The sequence below is a fragment of the Pelobates fuscus genome, chromosome 1 (assembly GCF_036172605.1).
Source record: "Pelobates fuscus isolate aPelFus1 chromosome 1, aPelFus1.pri, whole genome shotgun sequence".
Lineage (NCBI taxonomy): Eukaryota > Metazoa > Chordata > Amphibia > Anura > Pelobatidae > Pelobates > Pelobates fuscus.
In genome coordinates this window covers 242482062-242509328 of record NC_086317.1, presented here as the reverse complement: position 1 = coordinate 242509328, position 27267 = coordinate 242482062, and the positions used below count along the sequence as shown (strand labels likewise).

The 27267-nt window shown below is 40.4% G+C and overlaps 1 protein-coding gene across 1 annotated transcript in view; it reads right to left on the bottom strand.

Moving 5' to 3' along the window:
• The window catches only part of KPNA6 (karyopherin subunit alpha 6), a 29802-nt gene extending 11090 nt beyond the window's left edge, over positions 1-18712 (bottom strand). Inside the window, exons 1-5 of the mRNA XM_063456125.1 lie at positions 18619-18712; positions 4207-4340; positions 3463-3564; positions 3254-3353; positions 105-199 (exon numbers count right to left, since the gene is read on the bottom strand). Of these exons, the coding sequence (XP_063312195.1) occupies positions 105-199; positions 3254-3353; positions 3463-3564; positions 4207-4340; positions 18619-18622 (435 nt within the window). The 5' untranslated portion in view covers positions 18623-18712. The remainder of the gene's footprint in view (positions 1-104; positions 200-3253; positions 3354-3462; positions 3565-4206; positions 4341-18618) is intronic.
• Positions 18713-27267: the final 8555 nt, after the last annotated feature.

Sequence of the window (27267 nt, the reverse complement as noted above, 5' to 3'; positions counted from 1 at the left end):
GCAGAAGAGGAGCTGCAGCAGACCACCACCTGAGGCCACTTCTTAATGGTTTAACTCTGGAAAGTAAGATGGCACCTGGGGATTTCAGGCACCATAACCCATACCTGTAGTGTGTAGTTTTCACTCTTCTTCAGGAATTCTACAAATCTTTCCACTACTCCAGGTGCATTGATCACTTCATCTATTGGTGGATTTGGCTCTGAAACAAAGTAAACATAATAGTTATGTTGTGTCCCTGCTGGTGAAACAAGGTAGCATGCATTTTCAACTCATTTCACAGAACAAACGGTTGCCAGGTAAAATGAGAATTGGAATTATCTTCTTAAACCAATAAATACTCTACATGCAGGGCCGGATTAACATAGGGGCTGATGGAGCTGCAGCTCCAGGCCCAGGCCCAGGCCCAGGCCCATTAAAAAAAAAAAAAAATGTATATTTTTTTTTACACACTACTCTTGAGTTTGCCACCTGACTGGTATTTGAGACTGCCTGGTCGTGCCGGTATTGCAGTAATACCGGCAATACAAATGCAGATATTTCTCTCAGTATAAACAGAGATTACTCTGCAATACCACCAACCAGCCAAGTTACAGCATATCCCTCCCTGCCTCTCTCTACTCACTGATCCGCAGGGGAGCAGCTACACAGCACAGAGAGTCCAGATAGCAGCTCACAGCCTGCAGAGACAGCCTACAGCTCAGGGAAGTGAGGGACGGGATAAGGGCTGAAGGATGGGGGGGAAAGGCAGCAGGGAAACATGGGGACACAGACAAATGGGGACGCTGTGAGACTTAGGGACATTGGGAGACACATTGGGACACAGACACTATGGACACAGTGTCCCCCTAGTCTCCCAGTGTCCCCTAGTCTCCCAGTGTCCCCTAGTCTCCCAGTGTCCCTCTCCCAGTGTCCCCTAGTCTCCCAGTGTCCCTCTCCCAGTGTCCCCTAGTCTCCCAGTGTCCCCTAGTTTCCCCTAGTCTCCCAGTGTCCCCTAGTTTCCCCTAGTCTCCCAGTGTCCCCTAGTCTCCATGTCTCTCAGTGTCCCCATGTCTACCAGTGTCTCCGAATGTCTGTGTCCACATGTCTCCCAGCCAATGTCCCTAGTGTCTCAGTGTCTCCATGTGGCCCAATGTCTCCCAGCCAGTGTCCCTAGTGTCTCAGTGTCCCCTAATCTCCCAGTGTCTGTGTTCCCATGTCTCTGTGTCCCTAGTGTCTTCGTATCCCCAAATGTCTGTGTCCCCATGTCTCTGTGTCCCCAAATGTCTCCACATGTCTGTATCCACTGTGTCACAGTGCCCCCATGTCTCCCAATGTCCCCTAGTATCCTAGTGACACGGGAAACACTGAGACATGGGGACACGGGGAGAAAGGAGGACACTGGGAGACTAGGGGACTGGGCGACATGGGGATGCTGACACTGTGATACATAGGGACACTGATGCCAGGATGGCCTTCCAATTCTTTGGATAGACATGCCCCCTTTTTGGGCATGTTCGATCCTTTTGGCAGTTCTGGTCACGTGATTCGCGTCAGTGGCCCACCCTTTTACCCGCCCATTGACTTCCTGCTTCACTTGACACTGCTGTTAGGGGGTATGGATTTACTTGAAAGATGAAAGCATGAATTAGAGAGAGATTAGCATAGAGTATGTGTTTTCTTATAGCTGCATCCTTTGAGTTTCCCTCCAACACCATCTCCATCAGATACATGACGCTTGGGAGGTATGACTGTTTTAGTCTTTTTGGGCGATAATATTCTGTAACTAGGCCCATCATAATTGTCAGCACCAGGCCCACTGGGCTCTTAATCTGGCCCTGTCTACATGAAGTGCACAACTTTTACTTGCCTGTCCTTTAAATGTAGCAGGAATCTTACTGGTCATACAACCTAATGAGGGACTCCATTATGTAGGGGCATCACATACACTCAGAATTTCAGTAGTAGACAAGCAAAACCAGCTTCTGTTTACAATAACATAGAACAAGATTTTAATGTCTGGTATCTTAATGTAGACAGCTGCTAATATTTGAATGTACAACTCCCCCCCCCCCCCCCCCCCCCCCTGCAAAAAAACAGGATCGGGTGATAAAAAGGGTGCTTAATAGATAAAACCTTGTAAGTGCAGCTGTAAATGCACAGTGAAATCAATCATTATATTTTACAGAATAAACCCAAATATAACACAAGATGGTGGATAGCACACTGATAAGTAATAATAATCACCTTATATGTGGACACTCAAATAATATATAGGTGAATAAGTGGCAAAAAAAAAAAAAAGATATCCCATAAACAAATAGTCTCTGATAGGACATTATAGTATAAACCAATAAGCACATAAAATATTCTCATTCCAGTCCTGCAGTGTTTCTTTTTAAATGTACATCATTGCACCAAAATCTATCAAATAGATTTTTTTCTTCATAATATGCATTTAAAAAGAAACACTGCAGGACAGGCTTTTATGCCAAAACGCGTTGTGCTGATTTTAGGAGAGACAAGTTTTGCTTGCTGCACCAAGCTTATTGATATTTAAGAATATTGTGATTTTTTTTACCCTAACTTTGCGCTTGCTGTTCCCTTTCTCTTGTGGGAGAATTGAATATTGGAAGCTAAAGTATCAGAACACCTTCATCCCACCAATGCTGATGTGCCTGAGCCAGTGATACACAGGCTCATGAAAATGTGAATGGGATGTTATAAGATAATTATTTATGTGCTTATTGGTTAATACTATATTGTCCTATGGTGAGCATTTTATTTTCCAGGCACATTGGAGATTATATGTCATTTTTTCTTTTTTTGCCACTTACTCACCCATATATTATTTGAGTGTCCACATATAAGGTGATTATTATTACTTATTTGTGCGCTATCCACTATCTTGTGTGTTATAGTTGCTAATATTGATTGAAATGCTGAGAGCGTGATACTTTTCAACTATTCTGCCCCTCAGTATTTTACGACTAGTAAGGTTACTACCACTTCAAAGGATAGGTAAGTGAAAACAATAAAACAAGTCTGATTTTGCATCCACTTTTTTTTTTTTTTTTTAAATAATAATTTGAAGCAAAGTATACGTGTGGAATGTGCAATTTAGAACACTCCTGACATCTGTATCTACATTTAAATAGGTTGTATCACTGGGCGAGCATATTACATTCAATATTATCTACATACAGAGATTGGCTGTGTCAATGTGACAGGGACTCCTAAGACGCTCCTTAGATTGCTAAAAATCAAATCCCATTACCTTTAGACAGCAATTTTCTGAATTTTTGTGTCATTGTCAATTGTAAATCAGGATCATCAGAAAGCAGCAATGCCACCATGTCTCGTGTGATAACACTTTCCTATATGAACAGGTGAAATGTAGGAAAAAAGTAATTCGTTTACATATTACACATGTAAAGTAGGAGTTTAACATTTAGCATACTCATATAACCAGATGTATTGACTTACCCCAACAGTAGTAGTAGTAGAGTTAACATATGAATCCATCAAAGGACCATCAAACATGGAACTATCTTCTGGCGCCAACTCCACATTTCGGCGTTTAAAAAGCTGTAATAAACAGACATGAGACCTGCTTTATGAATTCTGAAAGCACAAAAAATGATGGTTAATAATTTAGCAGCTATTCTATTCATTAAAGTTGGGAAATCCCTGTTAACAGCTCCTTTCCTAAAACTGTGAATAAAGATGTCACACTGGCAGCAAGTAACAGCTGCTACCAGCAAATTCAGCTGTTTGGTTAATCAGATCCAATAAACTCTCTCCTCCCCCCCCCCCCCCTTCTGTGTTCCAAGGGATATTTTAAGGATTATTTATAAATTATTTTACCAGGAAAGATACATTGAGATTTAACAAACAAATAACAAAAATTTACTAGTTCTTGATTGAAACATAAAGTCATACAAGGTTGTTAGAGAAAGATTATGAAATAAATTAATTAATCTGAAATCACAAATGCATAGGATAACTATGAAACAGAACAGGTGATATGAAGATTGAGAGTACATCAAGTATTGCTTGGCAGTCCCTGAACAATTTCTGTAGCTATTTATTTTCACTTGATTGGGTTACTATTACATTTGCAAATATGGCCAAGTAAAGCAAACCATTTGATATCGTAACATTGTATTTTGGATTTGTCAAACATGTTTCTGAAACCGAAGATATAAGAAAATACCAAACAATGTATACCTGCTGTTCACGTTTCTGCTTGCGAAGTTGGATTCCCTCTTCCTCTCTCCGCCTCCGCATTTCCTCCGGGTTCAAGGCTTTGTTCTTGTAGCTCTTCATGCGACTATTGTCCTTCCCGGGGCTCGCCATGGTCTCTATAAAATAATAATGAAAAAATATTGATACTTAGATGAGATAATGGTGACAGGTGTGTAAAGTGGTCAATTACAGTGATACAATACTCATCTGTAAGTATATAAAGGCGCTCCATATCACAGACATTCATAATAAACAACCAGTTCCAGGTTAGCAAGAACATGAAGAACAAAGGATAAGTCTCTAAATCAGGGGTCAGCCACCTATATCGACACGCAAGCCTGGCAGACCCGAACAGGCTGAGGAGATCTGAAGATCTTCCCTGGAGCTGGCCTAACATAGGTTCCAGTGTGACTACATCAGTTATCTGCTAGTGCCAAACAAACATTCAGCACTAGTGGTAATAGCAGCAAGTGGTGAGGGCTGTACTCAATGAGGTGCTTGGATGAAGTGGTCTCAGATCACTTCCTCCCAGCACTTGTTAAAGGGACACTCCACTGTCTAAATACATTTTTTTTTTAAAAACTGTTAAGTAGAAATGCCCCCAATAAAAACATACATGCTTTCTAACCCACATAGACTTTCTGTGCCTGTGTAATCACAGACTTTCCAATGCAGTCCAATCATAAGTCTTTGCAAGGCAGGTACTCTGACCAATTGCTGCCTCAAGAGTTTTGCTCCACTGAGCAAAGCAACTTGGACGTAACAGGACAGGCTGTCTGACAGCCAGGGAGAGCAACAAGCTTAATATAGAATATATAAAACTGCTAAATTCTATTGAAATCTGCACTTTTTGTAAAAAAATAAATAAAATAAAAGAGGACACACTCTTTACATGAAGTTCTTAAAGGCATCCAGGCCTTCTCATCTCATTGAAGTAATCTGGGTGCAGTGTCCCTGTCCCCCTTTCCCATGTTATTGGAGGGGGACCCGCCACCTAAACACACACACACACTTTAACGTGACCACCGGGCCGCTCTACCTTTGGGAGATCTGGAGTAGTTCAGCTTTTCCCTGTAGTCCAGTGGGGCTTCAGTCATCTCTCTGCTCCGCCCCATAGAGCGCCGTTGAGTGATGCCAGAGTCGGAATAACGTCATATTCCGGCTCCGGGCATCACTGAAGGACGCGCGAAGGAGCAGAGCAGGAAGGTTACAGCTCCCTCGTGTGCCTGCCCTTCTGCCTCAATCCTCCAGGAGTCTCCCGCCCATGCACAAGCCCACGCCTGCCTCCACTCATAGGAAGCCGATCACCTCAGGGGCTGAGTGGGCCAACAAATCGATCTGTCGAGCCCTGCATTAGGCCCTCCCCATAGCAAAGCATTGCTGAATGCTTTCCTATGGGTTTTAGCAGACGCTGTATGTCCTTATGCAAAACATGGGGACGTCAGGCTTCAGGTGACCAAAAGTCACCTAACAAGCAGGAAGTGCCTCTAGTGGCTGTCTGATTGACAATCACAAGAGGGAATCTTAGTCCAGCAATGTAATTATTGCAGTTTCAGAAAAACTGCAATGATTTACATTGCAGGTCTAAGTGCGACTTTCCCCCTTCCCTCCTCCCTTTCATTTCTGCAACAAGGAAGCAATACTAACAATTCCTATCAGATGCCTACTTTTTGAACTTTATGTGTAAAACACCTTAACTATAATATAACTCACTAATTACTGCTTGGATATGTATGTGCATGTCAACATTTTCCTACTGTTATGCGTTGCTGTGAACTTGTACAATAAAAAGAAATTAAACATAAAAAAAAAGGCATCATTCAAAATTGTGTGTATGTATATCAAAAAATCAAATGTGTGTAGTGCACATCGATTCCTGACGATGGATAACATTTGGTCTATTTTTGAATGGATCAATATTGAACAAAACTAAATATACTGGGGAGGGAGAGGGGGAGGGGAAAGAGGAAATTTTAGATAATCACAACAATGGCTTAAAAATAACGGAATAAAACTTACATAAGTATATTTTAACTTAAGTTACACAAAGAGCGATAGTATGACTAAATCTGTAATAATAAATAAATGTTCTATTTACTAATTACACTTCACAGAACTAATCTAACATTCACATGACTTAAATGACGGGGATTTACTCTTGAAAATGCTACTTAATTTTGATAGCCACTTGTTTATTACTTTGTAAATGTTTAATATTAAATGTGGAAGAACTAATGTAACTAATCACTAGGGAGGATAGAGTAAGAAAGGGAGAATAAGAGGGGTGGCGATGAGCAAGGAAAAAGATGAGAGAAACAGATACAACAGGTCTAGGGCACTTATGATGAATAACTATACATAAAACTATTAGGTTGCTACTCTGCTTTGCTTTCTCTCTCACTACAATTAAGGGGAGGGGGGGGAGAGAAGAGGAAAGGGAGAAGGGAAGGGGAAAAGAAAAGGAGGAAAGATAAAAGTAATAAGTTGTATCTGTTTGATTAGTTGAGACTAAGGACAAGGAATAATGTCATAGGAAAGGTTGAATCCAATTGCTAATCACATTAAACATATACCCATAATCACATTAAATTTTCAAACATTATTAACTGCTGTCACAAATCGGTAAATTAGGAAACATCCTAAATAAACTTATACTAATGAGGAGAGTATAGACACAATAGGTTATGTTAAACAAATTAGTAAATGCACATAAAATATATTAAGATAATGTTATATAAAGGTAAGAGGGAAGCAAAATGCACATAAAACAATGCTGTCTCTCCAATTTGTAAAAATTAGTTTTTCCGTTGCCCTACATTACAGCTCTTGATAGATGAAAAAAGTGCCTATTCCAGGGAAATAACCTTCAAGGTTTTATTTTTCTCTGTTATATGGTTGTATTTGTCTTTTATGTTGAGCGGATTGTGTGTGGCCAACCTGAGAAATTATATATCATAGTGAGGATGAATGTCCGAGGGGGCAAAATATAGGATCATAAACATTGACTGTTAAGGGGATGAATCCACCACAGAAACGTAAGCTCCTAGTAGATCAGTTACGGAAAAAGAAAGTCACTGTCTGATTTATACAAGAAACACACTGGAAAGCTGGAAATCCTAAAATGAAAAATTATCCAACTCTTGTTGCCTCAGATTATAGCTCGAAAAATAGAGAAGTTGCAATTTTTATATCTAAAAATTTAAAATATAAAGAACTATATAGGAAAGTGGACAAGAATAGCATATATGTGTTCTTGATTTGTGAATTACAGGGTAAGCTCTATTCATTACTCAATATACATGCTCCAAACAAACAACCGAAAAATTAAATAACATTAAGTAAGTTTGAATATAAAGTATATATAAGGGGCCCTTCATAGGAGGAGACCTTAATTGTGTGGTAGACGTATCATTGAATAAAAAGGTTCCACAAAAAAGGAAACAGCAAAATATCATTAAAAAATTAGTCTTGCAGAATGTCATATCTAAATTCAATCTATATGACATTTGGAGAATAAAACACCCCGATGAAAAGGAGTTTACTTTTTACTCCAAACCACATTTGTCATATTCTAGAATAGATTTTTTTTCTTTGGTGAAACTACAGTTAATTTAACAATGCCATCTAGCTAAAATTGAGGATATTACATGGACCATTCGGCTGTGATATTGGAATTAGGATTAGACTCTATAGAACCACGGTCATCATGGAGGCTGAACGAGAGACTATTCACAAATTCTAAAAAGGGGTTGTTTGTTTAAATTGGGGTCCAAAAAAAAAAAAAAAAAGGGAACAAGGTCTCTCTTTAAATCAACTATATATTTCGAACTCTATAAACTAAATTTAAAAAAATAAAATCTCCCCCACAAAGGAGGTTGATCAAAAAAAATATCAGAAACATCTAATAAGATCAACTCTAGGGCCGGCCTAAGTCCCTTGGGCGCCCTGTGCAAAAAATCTTCACAGCTCCCCCCCCCCCCCCCCTTCACACACACACACACAGGCACTCACAGATAGTCACACAAAAACACAGACATAGAAACATAGAATGTGACGGCAGATAAGAACCATTCGGCCCATTTAGTCTGCCCAGACAGTCACACATAGGCAGTAATACACACACAGGCAGACAACCACACACACACACACACACAGACAGACAACCACACACAATTACCTCTGTTCATTATGGAGCTGGGAGTAGTGCAGCTCCTGGATTCTGGTTGTTGGGAGAAGCAGGGACTCCTTCCGGCTTCCCCTGCAGCAGTAACATAGCACTTTTAGCCCTGCCCCCACCGCACGGTAAGCCACGCCGCAATTTTTTTTTTTGTTTATCCCTCCCGGCCAGTCAAATGCGAGATCAAGAATTGAAAAGATCATAGTAGATGGTCATAGTTAGTTTAATAAATTCTATGCACAACTTTATAGCCTCTCCTCCAGCCCCCAGGAATCAGATATCTGGACAGGATTGAGTTGCCAACACTTATGGATGATCAGCAGAAAGAGCTCAACTTACCATTCTCTGAAAATAAGGTCATTTTAATGATCAATAATCTTAAACTGAATAAAGCTCCAGGTCCTGATGGGTATAATAACTGTTTTTTTAAGAAGTTTAAAACTGAGCTTTCGCATTATCTAGTAGACACATTTAATAAGATTAGAGAAACTGGTCTTTCATCGAAGGAATTATTACAGGCAAATGTCTCACCAATATTAAAAACAGATAAGGACCCTACTAATCTAGCCAATTACCGGCCTATATCTCTTATAAACTCAGATAATAAAATTTACTCTGCTGTCATTGCGAATAGACTAAAATCAATGATCCCGTCTTTAATTCATCACGACCAAATAGGCTTTGTACAGAATCGAAATCAAAGTAACAATACTCGAAGACTGACTGGCTTGATTGATTATGTAACAAGGAGCAAGATTCATCTGCTGGTCCTATCATTAGATGCTGAGAAGGCGTTTGACAGGGTCAGGTGGAGTTTTATGAACCAGACTTTGGACAAATTTGGATTTGTTGGTTCCATCAAAACTGCAATAATGGCTTTCTAAAACCGTGCGCCCTGGCATCCCTGCAGATTGGTTCACAATTTCTAATGGGACCAGGCAGGGATGCCCCCTTGCTCCGCTTTTATATATTTTGACACTTGAACCACTCGCAGTGAGTATAAGAAACAACTATCAAATTAAAGCAGTCATCATGGATCATTCTGATTTTAAGATCAGTCTCTATGCTGATGATATAATATTAACATTGACAGATCCGGTCACATCACTAGGGGCCTTGATCTTAGAGTTAGAAGATTATAGTAGAGTCTCAAATTACAAATTAAATGTTGGTAAATCCCAAATTATGCCCATTAACCTAGACTCTATGACAATTAATAGACTATCAACTAAATATCCTTTTACTTGGTCACCACAAGGTTTTAAATACCTTGGGATTTATTTTTCCTTTAACCAAATGGAAACGATAGATAAAAATGTGGATAATCTTCTAAAAGAAACTAGTGATAAATACTGAAAGAGTGGAGAAATATAGGAAGAATAAATATCGTCAAATCATATATTTCACCCCATTGGTCATACCTTTTCAGAATGATCCCTTTATCTGTAACAACAACAAAATGTAGACAGATCCATAAATTATTTTTGAATTATAGAGAAAGTGTGTCAATAGGGCGCTTTGAACATTTAAAATCAAATTAGTTTATAGCAGCTACCCCTATAAAAGAAAATGCAAAACGAGTATGTAGACAAATTGTGTTAACCCATAGGGGTAACTCCATATATTTTCAGCGCTCCAAATATAACACTAGTGGTGGATTGTATTTTATTTGATATTTTCCTATACACTTTGTGTACATCCTCGTTTTGCATATTTTTGAATTATATCTGGGGCTATAAGAGATCTAGGATCTCGATTCTACACGTAATACATGTAAGTCCAGTAAGGGTGGCCTGGTGGTCCCTAATCTCATTAAATACTATGAAGCCAGGAGGTTGTTCCATCTGTGAAGACGGCAGGGCCCAAGGACAATAGACGAGCCTTGGTACAAAATTGAGTCCTTTCTGTGTAAAACAAAAGATTTTTCCAATATAATATGGACTGACGCTGGAGCTAGTGCTAATTTTTAAATATAGAAACCTCTTATACAAGAGATATTTGTGAAAATTGTGTAAAATACAGGGAAGAAAACATTCTAAATAAAATCTCTAAATATAGTCCAATTGAGACAATGGAATATAATATTACTGATCTAACTATAGGTAATTGGATCAGATCTGGTACAATTAAAGGATCACTATAGGGTCAGGAACACAAACATGTATTCCTGACCCTATAGTGCTAAACCCACCATCTAGCCCCCCTGTGCCCCTCATGCCTCCATAAATATAGCAACATCTTACTGTAGTCAAGCCAGATGCTGTAACTCTGCATGCTGTTAGACTCAGAAAAACAAGCAGTCTTCTGACACCATCAGAAGTGGTAGCCTGATCCAATCACAGTGCTTCCCCATAGGATTGGCTGAGACTGACAAAGAGGCAGATCAGGGGCAGAGCCAGCACAATTCAAACACAGCCCTGGCCAATCAGCATCTCCTCAAAGAGATGAATTGAATCATTGAATCTCTATGAGGAAAGTTCAGTGTATGCATGCAGAGGGAGGAGACACTGAATGTTTGGATGCATTTTAGGCAGCCATGACCCAGGAAGGATCTCTAACAGCCATCTGAGGAGTGGCCAGTGAAGTTATCACTAGGCTGTAATGTAAACACTGCATTTTCTCTGAAAAGGTAATGATTCTACTCACCAGAACAAATTCAATAAGCTGTAGTTGTTCTGGTGACTATAGTGTACCTTTAAAATATATGATCTACTAGAGTCAAATAAAATAAAGCCCTTTTCACACCTTCAGTTAGGTCTTGGCCTTAAATCAAGAGAGATATTCTCATATCGAAGAATAAAAAAAAATATTTGGCTAATCATCTCCTCCATGAAGATACATAAAGAAATTAAATGATCTATTCAAAAATAATACAAAACGTAAACTGATATCTAGTTGGTATGAAATACAGAGAGGAAGAAATAGAGTCTAAACCAAAAGCCTGAAAAAACTGGGAACAAGAAAGTGGGTCCCCCATCGAGCTGGAGCAGTGGTATAGATCAATTCAAGAAGTTAAAAAAATCGTTGCACTGTTTAAATATTATAGAGCTTCATTACAAAATGTTTCATCAATGGCATAGGGTACCAAAAATCTGAAATAAAATTAACCCTGATAATACCAAACTATGCTGGACGTGTAATTGTGTAGAAGGTAGCTCTAAACATATCTGGTGGGGATGTAAGCTTTTAAGACCTATATGGAATAAGGCATTTAGAGTTATATCAGACTTAGTGGGAGAACATTTGGGAGATAACTTTTGGTTGCTCTTTATCATTTTAATAAGAAAATTCTCAACTCAAAAAAGGTATCCAATAAATCAACTTATGATGGCCATATGATAGAATAGATAATAGAAATCTCAAGATATTGGCTACAGAAAAAAATTCCATCCTGGACTCTACTGCTAACTCAGCTTAAATACCAATATGATATGGAAAGGGGTAGATCTTTAAAATATGATAGCCATTTAAAAATTTGATTAAAAAATGGTTACCTTGGTTAGACAACCCGATATAACTCTAACCCAAACAATCTACACCCGTTCTCTGTTATGATAATCCAAATATAGAAATATAACTCTAGTCCTCCCTATGGCTATGTAACCTAAAAAGATCTTGAGTAATCTCAGAGGAGGCCTGCTCAAACCGCTCAGTCTTTTAAAATCTGTTATATGTGTGTGGTGTATATTCCACAGTTCATATCTCTCTCTTCTGGTAATCGATGTACACGACTAACCTTGAACTGCGTACTTGTCTGTGACGTATTTCAAGTAAAATTTGCACAAAGAATAATAATAATAATAATAAAAAAAAAAAATCTACTAGTTAAACCTAAAGGAGCAATGCCAGCAAACATACACCAAGCATATTACAAAGCCAGCAAACAACATGCACCTGAACATTACAAACAGCCAACACACAACTCACATTTGACACAGCTTGCACAGACATAACACACATTAGATCAAGTTAGCACACACCACACACAGTATAGGTGGCAGATAGCGAGAAACTCAAGGTTATTCACTAAACTTTGAATTTTAACAAACAAAAAAAGAAATGTTATTGTTTCAGTCAGTTTATATATTTGGATAAATGTGGATATAAATAATTTGCAGAAATGTGGAATTTAGTGACTAACCCTATCAATGCCCAGTGCTCTAGGTAGGTATTCCAATTTAATGCAGCTGTTTTGGTTTATATAGCCACTATATAAACACTGCCTTTTCAGAGAGTTTACATTGCTGCCTACTAAACCCAGCTTTTAAATCACTTATGGGGGGCCGGGGGCCTAGAGAGTTTTCCTTGGACGAGTAGACTTTTTCCAAACCCCTTGACTAATCCATATTTCCAACAGAATAACCTGTGCACTATTATGTATCTTAAATTGAATACAAACTTTACATAGATTTTTGATCCAAAAGCATTTATTTTTTAATAAATCATTTATTTTTATCCACCCTGATTCATATAATTGATAACAAATCTGCATAACCACTGGCACAGATAGCATCACAAGTTGCATTACTGGTACATGGAATGATTTCACAATTCCTGCTGACTATGTTATATGATCAACTACAAACTATAGAAATATTAAGAGTGAGAAAAGTACATCTGAATGACTATACACTAAAGAGAGTAAATGAATTCCTGATAATGAGATCCCTTTCTATTCCAGTTATTGCAAGATTATTATTTTGTCTGTACAAGGTAAAAAATAAATGATTAACAGTAGCTCCAGTGTAGCCAATAATACTCAAAAAAGGGTAAGTGCCTAAATATTTCTATGTAGGTGAACTTTTCTACAGGGTTTGTTAATGTGATGCTGTTTGTAGGATTTTCTCTATTTGGAAACTATATATGTTAGATAAGGAAATAATTTTCATACCTCTTCTTGTTGAATGAACTCTACGCTAGCATACCCCATAAGTTTACTCACAATATTTAAAAGCATGATAATTTGTATGTTCCAACTTAGTGCAAGTATCTGAAATCAGCAGGAGATATAGTGATGTGGATAAATTTCTTTAATACAAATTGTTGGATAAATACAACTAGAATTACGTCTTATAGATTAACTCCAAAAAGCCTTTTCCATATCTGTGTCTATGTCTCTCCCAATTACTTACGGATACTGGAAACTAAATAAACTAATGAACCAGTAGTTAATGGGGAGAGGAACTAAGGAAAGGAAGAAAGGGAAGGGAAGAAAAAGAATAGGAGGGAAGGCAGGGATAAAAAGGAGGCAATGGAGGAAACAAGAGAGGGAAGGTCTCACTGCAGGTCATTACAAAATATCACACAACTGAAACCCCTGGATGTTGGGCAAAAGTAACATCCCCAGGACGTACTTGAAAACCAGAGTAATCTGAATGTACCTTTCCTTGTTAAATACTTTGTTATTATTATTATGTATTTCCAGTAGTGGGTATGAAATGCCTCAAATATTAAAGATCCAATACTCAAAATGCATATGTGAAGCAAATTCCCTAGGAATAGAACACATTGCAATCATATGCTAATCCACATTTAATCCCATGACTCATTCAATAAAAGGCATTGTTGCACACTAACTTTGGTACCCTACACCTAAATTACTATCTCTCTCTCTCTCTCTATATATATATATATATATATATATATATATATATATATATATATATATATATATATATATATATATATATATATATATATCAGGATAAGAATAGGCTTGGAAAGGAACATATTTTGTCTCTTTCATTCGGCATACAAAACGGTTACTGATCATGATGGGTTCCTAGGTATCCACATCTGGTTTGATTACCTCACTACCTAAACAAGAAGAATCTTCTGTCTGCATGACTAAATGATGTTCACAATTCAAGGTTGTACTGTAAAATCTGCAAAACAAGTAGAGTATAACCTGTAAATGTGGGCTAAACTGTAATACTTTCTTTTCTAATGGAATTGCAATTCCAGCAATGGTGAGAAATAATGCTACAAGGAGTGCCAAAACCTGAATGAGCATCACACGTTTTACTTCCAGCACAAAGCTGCGCGTGTTTAGCAATTGTACATAAAGTGGTAAATAGACTTTGTAGCCCAAGCTACAGATCTGTTTCTGTTTAAAGCGGACCTATTTTCTGCATTTTTAGCCAAAAAAGTTTAAGATTTATAATTTTAATACATTTATATAAGATGGTACATTTAATAGGATCATAAGAGGTAAGACTGTTCAACTTTGCCATATTACCCCTGTAACCCATAACAGCCTTAATTGTCTTTTGATGAGACTACATTAAGATCCCTCATGCCACACTTGCATTTTCTTTGGTATGCATATTGTATTAAAAGAGGCTGTTATCATCAATGGTATATGAATAATGGCTGCCTCTTAACCATTACAATAACTATACTTAAGATAGAGTAGCTTCTAAGTATAGTATTAAAATGGAACACAGACAGAAATAAAAATTCACAACGCATACATTTTTATTAAACATTTTTTAATGCGTGATAATCATACAGAAGACAGGTCCGCTTTAAATCGAGTTGATGAAATAAGGGATGAGAAAAATCATTTAGCATATAATTAGCATAATAATATTGTGAATGCCTACAATAAAAAAAAATATATGACATGCATGGCTCACATTTAATGTATTATAACTATATAGGCACTTGCTTTTCACTGACCATAAATTCTACATAAAGAAGTGTTTTCTTTTCATTAGACTACATAGCATTAGGAAAACATGCTAAAGTTTAAATCTACCTATTTAGCTTTTCTGTTCCTGTGAGGCTATGAAAATCAAAACTTACTTACCTTTTAGATCTTGCCGATCTCTGACTCCTTAGGGAAACAATGGAAGGCAAAACTCCACACTACACCAATCATATGCTGCTGTATAAACAGCATCTGATGGAGAACAAAGTTTGACTTGATTCTCAATGCGCAAGTGCCTTTAGTGACGGTCTGTAAAACGCTCTACAAACCAGCAATGTTTTACATTGCAGGGTTAAAACAACAGAGCCACGGAACCCAGACCATTTAATCAAAATGAAGTGGCCTGGGTACCTTTAGTGGTCCTTTAAAAGAACACTGTAGGGTCAGAAATACAAGCACATATTCCTGAAACTATAGATGTGAAAACACCTCTTAGTTGTCAGGTTCGTCTGTAAGGTATTAAGGTGTAAAGGTATTTAATTTTTTTTGCCACGCCACACCGGTCTTGTGGCAGCTGGCCCCGCCTCCTTGGCGGAGAATCAATTTTGAACATTGGAGGCTATATGTTGCTCCGCGCTAGGGATTGACCGACTATCGGTTTTGCCGATATTCGGTATTTTCGACAATATCGGTATCAGCCAATAAAGATACCGATATAACAGGACCGCCGGGCCCATTACAAGCCCAGCGGTCCTGCAGCTAGCGCTTACTTACCTTCCCAGCAGCTCCCTTCACTACCTGTGCAAATCTCGCGAGTGCCACGGGTTACCATGGCAACACTCCTCGCGGCACGCAGACCGCGAGATTTACACAGGGAGTTGAAGGCAGCTGCTGGGAAGGTAAGTAAGAGTGTGCTGCGGGCCCCCACTGCACTGCACAGTACATGCCACTGGACCACCAGGGAATGCCATAGCCCCCCTCCCTGGCCAGGTAACAAGCAGTGAGGGGGGACAAAAAAGAAAAATTAAAAATAAAAAATGCCCCCCTGCTCCCCCATTTTACACAAATTACATTCCTTCAGAAACACACACACACTCTGCATTATATACACACACTACACACTCTAAATTATATACACACACACTACACAAACACACACACCCCGCATTCATTATATACACTCTACACAAATACACACTGCATTCACTACACACACACACTATACAAGCACACACAGCTCCCCTGTCTAAACACACTGCATCCACTACAAGTGGCATGTATATTTTGTGCATTTACCTTTAGAAATAGTTTATTTTTTCAAAATGGTAAATGTACAGAATATCGGCAAGTTATCGGCTATCGGCCTGAAAGTTCACAGATTATCGGTATCAGCTCTAAAAAAAATCAATATCTGTCGATCCCTACTCCGCGCCGATCAGGAACTCCTCATAGAGATGCACTGAATAAATACATCTCTATAAGGTATGTTAAGTGTCTCCATGCAGTGGAACGGACAGTGGTGTCTTAGTGACTGTCACTAGAGGTATTCCTAGGCTGTAATGTTAACACTGCCTTTTCTCTGAAAAGGCAGTGCTTACATTAAACAGCCTGCAGGGGCATACTATGCACAATAGAACAACTTTATTACGCTGTAGTTGTTCTGGTGACTATAGTGTCCCATTAACAAAGATGTAAGATTAATCTTTCACTGCATTTTACACAATTTCCAACTCATGTAATAGCAGAGATTAATCTCTAGAATCTTAGTGGTCCAAAGTTCAACTAAACTGAATTCTTCCTTTCACCCCACGCACAGAGACTAGGTCTCTCAGTTCAAAACATACTTTACTAAAGATCTTATTGACTGTTAGTTGCGCTTTACATCTGCTCTAGACTATATCTAAAAAGATTCTAGGCAGAATATGTAATGTATATATTAATAAGGAGTAGTTATCTTTCACTGACACTTAAAGTAAAATAAAGATTACTATAACTCAATCTTTTAATGACTTGTATGTATGAATTTGTTGCCTAAACCTATGCTTATACTTCAGACTCAAATGTCAGCTATAGATTTGGCATCAGAAGCTTCCAAATCAATGAAATGCAGATTTAAAAAACGTCACTTTTGGAGGTTTTTATAAAGACAGAATCTTTATGAAAAGCATTTATTTTTGACAGTGTTGGAATTCCTGTGAAATTTCAACTCTATAAAAATATATGCACATAAGATAAATTAGAGATTACTTTGCCTCATATAAAAGTTTTCACCGCCACTTCAGTCAGTTGTGGCGGCAGACAGGAACAGGCATCGTCTTGCACAATGCGCAATAGATGCCTAAGACCTCACATGTGCAAGACAATATAAAGGATTGCAATATGCCAGGTCCTTCATAGACCCTGTTTTCTACTGTCATCCACTGGAGTACAGTGGTAATTTTGGCTCCTGGATGAAGTGAAGTCTCCAATAACCAAAGTAAGGGGGGGCAAGAAGATGGTAAGTGTGTTGAACACAGTCAACTGCAATGTAATTTTTCCAGTCTCTCTGACACTGCAATAATTAACATTGCAGGGGACAGGGGCACTGCACCCTATCCACTTCAATGAGATACAGTAAGGCAGAGCATTGAGAATGTGGGGCATGATCTATACATCGAAACTGCTTAATTCAGCTAAAGTTATTTATATAATGGCAACATATTCTGCATAGTTGTACCATAGATGAAACCAGATAAATAATTCTGACCCAACACATTTGACAAATTAAGTACATATCAACAAAGCCTGTTCATAATTTTTTAACATGCATACCAATATCTTGTAGAATTCAGTTGCTATATCAATCTTTTACTTTCATATTAAAAGAGCTAGAGGGGAATTATTCATACCAGGGCAAGTGAAATATTTTCAAGTGATCCTTGCTAAATAATCCTGTATAATACGCTGGTATAGACTGAGTGAGAGCTTGTATGTGTGCTTAGAGTCATATATTCAGCTAGTTTGTATGTGTGTAAGGAATGGAGGGAGAGAGGGAGGTGTATTATTCACTAAACCCGGGATATTAGAGAACTGAAGATAGAACTGCAAAGTTTCGGCCTCAATAGTGCATTTGGAAAAAGTCTGAAACTTCCTTGTCCCGGGTCAGGTTTAGCAGTTTTGATGCATTTAGTGAATGGAGCCCCGTGTGTGTGTCTGTGATTACAGTAATAGCTGGAGCTTCCCGGTCCCCATTCACTCCCTCGGCTGGCAGCACACGGTGTCTGTCTAGCGGCCGGTAAGAGGCGGAGGTCGCCCGGTCAGACCAGCTCGCGGTCTGTTACCGACATGACAGGAGACCGGCGGCCAGCAGAGCCCCTCGCCCATTGGGTGGGTAGGTGGGGTTACTGCAGCCGGGGTACCCCCTCTCCCTCTCTCTGTGTCTGTGTGTGTCACCCTGCACTGGCCGCCCGGTTTACACGGAGCGGTGTCTAACGATTAATAACGAGCTATAAACAGGACCTCCTCCCCCCCCCCCCGCCCCGCCCCGCCCCGCCCCGCTTTCGCTGTAAGCGCCCTCGGCTCTCACCCATGCTGTCCCCGGTCTATCAGGGCCTCTCCCGGCTCCTCTGGGACAATATGTCTGACGGACGGAAGCCTCTGAGTGACAATCTCAGGAAGGCGCGGAGCGAATGTGCGTGAAGCACTTCCGGGGGAAGCGGTGCATGCGTGTCACAGAAGCTGCACATGCGTTCCACCGGCTTAAAGGGACATGGTCGTGTGTACTGCGTGCAGTCTATGAGTGTGCAGGCTGCATAGCTCGGCTGTTAGCTGTCAGTGTTTGTCCGGAAAGACAAGCAGGGTAATGTGCTAAAGTACACGCTGGGAATTCAACTAGATTTATTTACTACAGTCAGAATTCTAAGTAGATTTAAAAATTGAAGGGATACTATAAGCACTCAGACCACATTATCTCATTGAAGTGGTCTTGGTGCACTGTCCCTGTCCCATTAGCCCTGAGAATGAAAAACGTTGCATTTTCAGAGAAACAGCTATAACATTGCAATACAAAGACTGACTGTAGTGGCTGTCTATGAAACAGCCACTAGAATGCTTTCTGGAGTTTCACAGGCTTTAACTTGGTGAAACGACACTTGACGTCCTCACGCATCAGAGAAAACCCCATAAGAAAGCAATGCTTTCTCTATGAGGGTAGGCCTGATGCATGCACAGCACCCGCCACGCATGTGCACGATGTCCCCCCTGCCGATTGACTTTGGACGAAGCAGACCATGACACTGGAATTGAATAAAGGGTGGAGGAGAGGGGCACGGGGGCAGAGGAACACGGTTTTAGGAATACATCTTTTTATTCCTAACACTAAAGTGTTCCTTTAACCCCTTAAGGACCAAACTTCTGGAATAAAAGGGAATCATGACATGTCACACATGTCATGTGTCCTTAAAGGGTTAAGGCCAAAGTAGCCAAACTGAAAGCAGAGATGACTTGATAGATAATGTTTCCAGTTTGGCTATTTTACCTTGCAGTTTAAATTCACTTGAGGGAATAAACTTAGAATAATTCACTGAGCTAGAATTGTAGCAAATTGAATAACAAATGGGAAAATTCTAGGTAAAATATCTAACCTGCGACTACAGCAGAGTTGGATATTTAAAGGGACACTATAGTCACCCAGACCACTTCAGCTCAATGAAGTGATCTGGGTGCCAGGTCCCCCGGGTTTTAACCCTCAGATGTAAACATAGCGATGTTTACATTGCAGGGTTAATCCAGCCTCTAGTGGCTGTCTTCCTGACAGCCGCTAGAGACACTTCTGCGACGCTGGATGTGAAAATCGCATTCAGCGTGCATAACGTCCATAGGAAAGCATCGAGAAATGCTTTACTATGGACTGTTTGTATGCGCACGCGGTTCTTGCCGTGTATGCGCAGTCCACTCCACTCGGGAGCTGACGTCGGCGGGGGAGGAGAGGTCACCAGCGTTGAGGGAGCTCGGCGCTAGATTAAAGTAAGTAACTGAAGGGGTTTTAACCCCTTCAGCGCCAAGGGTGTGGGGGCCTAAGAGTTATATAGTGTCAGGAAAACTAGTTTGTTTTCCTGACACTATAGTGATCCTTTAAAGTAATATAGCTTTTGGAAATAATGTTACATGTACAAATAATGATAGAGTGTTATTGCTTAAACTAAAGTAGTGGTATGAGTAACAAATCCTCTACTGACTCCACCATAATACGAGACCACTGAAAAAAGGAAAAGAACATACAATGCAATTCCAGTTATACATTTCACGAGTAGCACTGGATTTCAAGGATAAGAGGGAAATAGGATGACATTGATAAGCACCCAGTCCACTTCAGCTCATTGAAATGGTCTGGGTGCAGTGTCCCAGGTCCCTTAACCCTTCAATTGTAACTATTCCAGTTTTTGATAAACTGCTGTAAATTACATTGCAGGGTTAACTCCACCTCTAGTGGCTGCCTACCAGAACAATTGGGTGGCTAGGGGACTGACGCTGGACATCCTCACGATATGCATGAGGACATCCAGCATCACCCAAAAGTCCATAGAAAAGCATTATACAATGCTTTCCTATGGAGGAAGTCCTAATGCAATTGTGACGGTCACTGAGCATGTGCATTAGATCCCTCAACTGGCTGACGCTGGCAGAGGAGGAGCGGAGGCAGAGCCTGAACCAGTGGCAATGGGCATTGGCGCTAGAGTCAAGTAAGTGATAAAGGGTCTTTTATCTCCCTCAGCACCTTATAATGACTCAATCTGGGGCAGCAAGACTTGGCCATATTTCAAATGTTATAAAGTGATATTTAGAATTGTCACTGAAGCTTTTAATTCAAAATATTGGTCCTTTCAGGATATAAAATTGAATTATACAATAAGAAAACTCACATGCAGGCAGAGACAATATCACGGACACACATAAGGTCACCTACACACAGGCAAGCTTACAGGTACACACAAACTTAGTACAGACAAACTTTCTGACAAACACACCAAGTTTACTACAGGCAAGCTCACTGACACACACACACACACACAGACATGCTCACTACCACACACATACAAGCTTACTACAGACAAGCTCACTGACACACACATGCTCACTACGGACAAGCTCACTGAGAGAAGCTTACTGAAACACACAGATGTTCACTGACACACACAGACATGCTCACTACAAACAAGCTAAGTGACACACATACTCTTTGCAGACGAGCTCACTGACACATATGCTCACTACAGACAAGCTCACTGACACACACGTTCACTAGACAAGCTCACTGACACACACATGTTCACTATTAACAAGCAACACATTTAAGCTCACTACATACAAGCTCCCTGGCACACTCGCCCACACGATCACTTTCACTCACTAGCTGCAGTGTATTTGAAACCTACCTGGCACTGAAGGCTGTGGATGCCCTGTGAGGTCAATACTCCATTTCCTGGCCTCTTCCTGCCGTCGGATCAGCAGCTTGCGTCTGGGGGCAGAGCTAGAGTGCAGAGGCGGGGCTTGAGTGCAGGAGAAGCACAGAAAACTCCTTCCAGCTGCCGTAGCCTCAATGCGGCCACAGCAGCCCCAGCACTTTCCTCTATAAATGTGAGAGTCTGAGGGAGAAAGAATTTAAATTGTATTGGGTAGGAGTATTACGGCTGCCTGCCCAGCCCCAAGTGCTGCGGCCCATCAGGAAATTTCCCGGGGCAGTCCGGCCCTGGAGGCTGCTTATGGAATTGTGTGTGTGTGTGTATGTATGTGGATTGTCAGTGGTATTGTCTTTGTGGGGACTATGTGTGTTTGTGTATGGGCTTTTTGTATTATCTGTATGAGGGGGAGGCTTCTTCTGCAGCTCTGTATATATCTAGTGTGAGTGGCATCCCTGGTTTCCGGTGGAGACTGGCTGGCCAGGTACAGGTCAAGAGCCACGATAACTGCTATTTTTATCATTATATTATTTATATAGCGCCATCCAATTCCGTAGCTGGGAAGAAATGATATGAGGATTGTCCCTCACCTCCTGCAATCACTGCTCGATTTACACTAGTGGATATCTGAAGTCCCACTAGGATTCCTAGTAGGCCACAGCCTGTTTGTCTCTGACACCTTGAGTACTGTGCAAGGCACATGTGCCATAGGTTGCTGACCCTGGGTCTACCATATTATATATATATCACACATAAAGGAGTAGTAAATCTCCCCAATATGAACCTCAACTGAATCTGCCTATTTTTTATTAGGCACAAACACATTTTTGTACACAATATATCCTCATATAGAGTTTACTCATAATTAGCCGAATAGTGAAGTAACTGATTTGTGACACCACCACCATAACAACCTCACTCACATAATACCTAATCCTTCTCTTACGTATAAGGGAAACACTACTCTGGGTGCATTAGAAGGTAGAGCCTTAGTGGAGTCAGCGCGTTGGTTTGCTGACCATTCCTTCTAGAGTGGAGCGTTCTCCCACCTATATACATTAGCGTAAGCACCACCAATATGCGTAGGGCAACTTAGGTGTGGCTGCCACATCAGGCACACTCTTTTTAAACACTTTTTTCACTGTATATAGATATTTATGGCATGCTATGGTAGACACAAGTTGTTAGTGTGCCATGGTTTGTTGTTTTTTTTTGGCATACATGTAGGGCCCACTCTCTATCTTTCTATCTATCAGGGAGGGGGGGGGTTTACTTGCAGCAAAGGTACTACTACTCATGTCTTTTATATAATAGACTACGTCACGGTGTATGGAGGTAGTCACAGGTTCATTCATATATTTATTGGATAGTAGGTTGCAAGGTTACCACCTCCTACCTCTACTTATTCTGGTTTATTGACCTGATTGTGCCCTTTAAATACTTGACAAGCTTTGGGTGTTACCAATAGCCCCTATTTTATTAATCTTTTCTTATTGTGGTTTAGTTTGAAATATAGGACAAAACTGCAGTACACGTGGTTGTTTTGTTGGTATTTTTTTTTTCTCTCAGTGGATTTCCTGTCCACGCTCCCATCAAATATGCCAAGTATGGTTCATATCCCCCTAGCAGCTTTAGGAGTACCTTACTTACCACTATTTTTAAATGCACATTCACAGCTTTTATACAGTGGTATCTAAACATCCTTCCTTTCTTATTGACAGGCATTTGTTTGCTACAAATTGTCACGTGATGCAGAAGCCCATTGAAAATCACTATACATATTGCTTTCCTATGGGGAAGCTTGAATGCACACTAACAGGAGCCTCCTCGATGACATTGATGCAGGCAGAAAGATGAATGGCACCAAGGAAGCCAGGGGAGAGCGACCTGTATTTAACAAGGGACAGGGGCAATAGAGTGTCAGGAATTCAGGTTTGTATTCCTAAAGCAATAGTGTTCCTTTAAACTCACAAATCAATTTTGAATTCTGTTTAGTTAACCCCTTAAGGACTGAGCCAAATGTACACGTTGTGATCAAAACAAAACAAAAAATTTAATTTGTGCTATTTGTCTGTTCAGGCGTAATTTGCCTGTTTCATATTATGTGCGCCCACACTTATTATATATCATATTATTCAGGTGTAACAGGGCTTTCCTTTAACATCAAATATTTTAGGTATGAAACAATTTAATATGAATAAAATATAAAAAAAAAAAATGTGAGAAAATTATTAAAAAAATTTTTATTTTTTTTAGTTCTTTGTGACATACTGTTTGCTTTTACTGCAATAAAATACACATATTTGTATAAAGCGATGTTTCACGTGTAAAACAGTACCCCCGCGGCGGAGCCAAGCAGCACACCGAGCCAGACGCCATTTTACAGAGCCCCGAGCACGCCACAGAAATAAACTAAAATAACTCCAGAGCTGAGAGTGCTACCGACACAGAAACACCATAAATCGGAAGGGGGAAGCGGACCCGAAAAGGCAGATGCCATTCATTTTCCCTGCAAGTGGCAAAAATCGACGGGATGCAGGGCCTACAGCACGGGATTCCCGCGGGAACAAAGTGAGGCATATTGGGGCTTTCTGGACACAGGCGGTAACCGGCCCACAGTTGACAGCCCTCTAACCCCTACAGGGCCAGATATGGTGCGCAAAAAACTATCAACCACCCCGAAAGACGGGCAAGATATTGGCCATATGCTGACACCCCCAGCGCGAACCAGGGGAATGGCTGCCACACAGCCTGAAACTACCCCACCGCCATCCACGGCGGGAATAGTAATAGCCGAAGCCCCAGCCACAGCAAATGGAATGGCTCCATCCACAAAGCAAGACATACATAACTTACTCATGCACTTCCAGAACATGTTCACGGCTGAACTGAATCTGGTCAAGACAGAAGTGCAAGCAGTGGCAGCCAGAGTACAAGCCACCGAGGAGGACGTGCAGGACCTCAATCAAGGGGCGACTACCCTGAACGACTCTGTCCAACAACTCAGAGCGCTGCATGCCTCATTATCCACAAGAGTGGATCAGCTGGACGACAAAGGAAGGCAACATCAAAATCAGAGGGGTAGCAGACACTCTCTCACCGGACGAAATTCCCCATTTCATACGGCGTTTAGCCGCAACCATTCTGCCTGCGAAAGCAGCCAAACAATTCGCCTTTGACGGAGCATATTGTATTACGAAATCCGCACAAGCGCCCACCACGACTCCTTGAGACTTGATCCTATGCTGCCAAACGGTCACAAATAAACAAACTCCTTGCGGCACTAAAAGGGAAAACCCAACTCCAATTTGAAAACCACAACATCACCTTCTTTCAAGACCTCAGCAGGCCCACCTTAGTGTGGAGGAAATTAATGAAACCCATTACCGAAGCACTGCAAACTGCAGGACTCGCCTACCGGTGGACTTACCCAAGATCCCTCAGTCAGTAACGATGGGAAGATCCTGCGAGCAACAAGCCCCACAGAGGGCCCGGCATTTCTCAAGTCCCTGGGCATAGCCGCGGCAGCCCCATCAACGAGCTCCATCCACCAATGGGACGTTTCAGCAATCACTCCCTTTGTACCCTTTGTACCAGGGAGAGAACAGGACTCTCTGACCTAAACTCTAATACCCAGAATGAAAATAACTGTTTAGGTTTATTCTTATTATTCTTACACTTCTAGGTTTGGAGTTTTGTCACTTGTATAGGAACAACCATACATACTTACTAATGATATCCACATAGTGGACAACTGAGTGCTGCTGTAGCAACAAAAACCCACCTCTTAAAGATAGATAACTATACTCATACTGGCATAGGGTGATATAAGCTCACAACTCTCCCACCTCCCCCATTTTTGCCTCATTTGTTAGAGGCTTCTGAATCACCCGGGTGCTACACTACCGACACAGACTCACCTCCTAGCCTAAACTGCGACAGTGAAATACTTTGCCTACCTACCCCCAGACCCTGGGGCAACACTAGCATACTAATAGCTACTTTAAAAAAGAAGGAGGGGAAAGAAAAAGGGACAGGTGAACACGTTAGACAACATTGTATGCAAACAGTGAATGTGCTTATCAATCAGGATACAATGAAACAGCAAAGCTTGTTTATGTTCTCGTCGCCTCTCAACTTTCAGCAATCACTCCCTTTGTACCCTTTGTACCAGGGAGAGAACAGGACTCTCTGACCTAAACTCTAATACCCAGAATGAAAATAACTGTTTAGGTTTATTCTTATTATTCTTACACTTCTAGGTTTGGAGTTTTGTCACTTGTATAGGAACAACCATACATACTTACTAATGATATCCACATAGTGGACAACTGAGTGCTGCTGTAGCAACAAAAACCCACCTCTTAAAGATAGATAACTATACTCATACTGGCATAGGGTGATATAAGCTCACAACTCTCCCACCTCCCCCATTTTTGCCTCATTTGTTAGAGGCTTCTGAATCACCCGGGTGCTACACTACCGACACAGACTCACCTCCTAGGCTAAACTGCGACAGTGAAATACTTTGCCTACCTACCCCCAGACCCTGGGGCAACACTAGCATACTAATAGCTACTTTAAAAAAGAAGGAGGGGAAAGAAAAAGGGACAGGTGAACACGTTAGACAACATTGTATGCAAACAGTGAATGTGCTTATCAATCAGGATACAATGAAACAGCAAAGCTTGTTTATGTTCTCGTCGCCTCTCAACTTAAAAAATGTATGCATACCTAACATGCCACTTTATTGTACTACTATGACTATGTGAAGCGAGCCTGCTGACGCGGTTGTGGCGATACAGGCACTTTTGTACCTACCCGCATACCAAAAATAAAGAATAAAAAAAAAAAAAAAAAAAACCCTATGTACAGGTTTTATGGTGTTGTGGGAAGTTACAGGGTCAAATATAGCATGTTACATTTCATTTTTTTCACATTGAAATTCGCCAGATTGGTTACGTTGCCTTTGAGACTGTATGGTAGCCCAGGAATGAGAATTACCCCCGTGATGGCATACCATTTGCAATAGTAGACAACCCAAGGTATTGCAAATGGGGTATGTCCAGTCTTTGTTAGTAGCCACTTAGTCAGAAACACTGGCAGCTTAGCTCATTGGCTAGGAATACTTCACTGACATTCTTAGAGCCAGTAAGCTTGCAGCTCTTCTGGAGGCCAGGACCAGCCCTTAGTGTAACCTATGTAAGTTGTCAAAATGTTTGCAAACGGTTTATCTACTTACCCTGGGATGGCCCCCTGGCACCATAACCACCACACCGTACTGTAGTGGTTATGGAGCTTAGAGTGTTCCTTTCATTTCGCTCTAAAATGTGGAAACATCCAAGTGGTGCAAAATTATAAAAGACACCGTACAAAAGGTTTTTGTAATGCAAGATGGGAAATAGTATAGACACGTACAGACCCTGTGTAGAGATGCAGAGGTACTGAATAGTGCGGTTTCAGATAATTATGCTTCTGTGTATGGTGGACACCAATTCTGAAGATAAGGAGGGTAGAGGGGCTTTATGAACTAATATTTCATAGAGTTGTACCATGTAAAGATGTTGTTGGGAGGTAAGGGGGTTAAAACAGCCTACACCTACTTTGTAGATCACTTATTCCAAATGTTTGTGTACAATTGTAACCTACTATTGTCAGGTGTGATAATATTTCTCAATTATGTTGTTTAAAAGAAAACATTTTCTCATACATATGTAGATCACTCAAGCACAATGTAGATGGCAGAACCTTTTTGGAAATGACACTTAGACAGTATA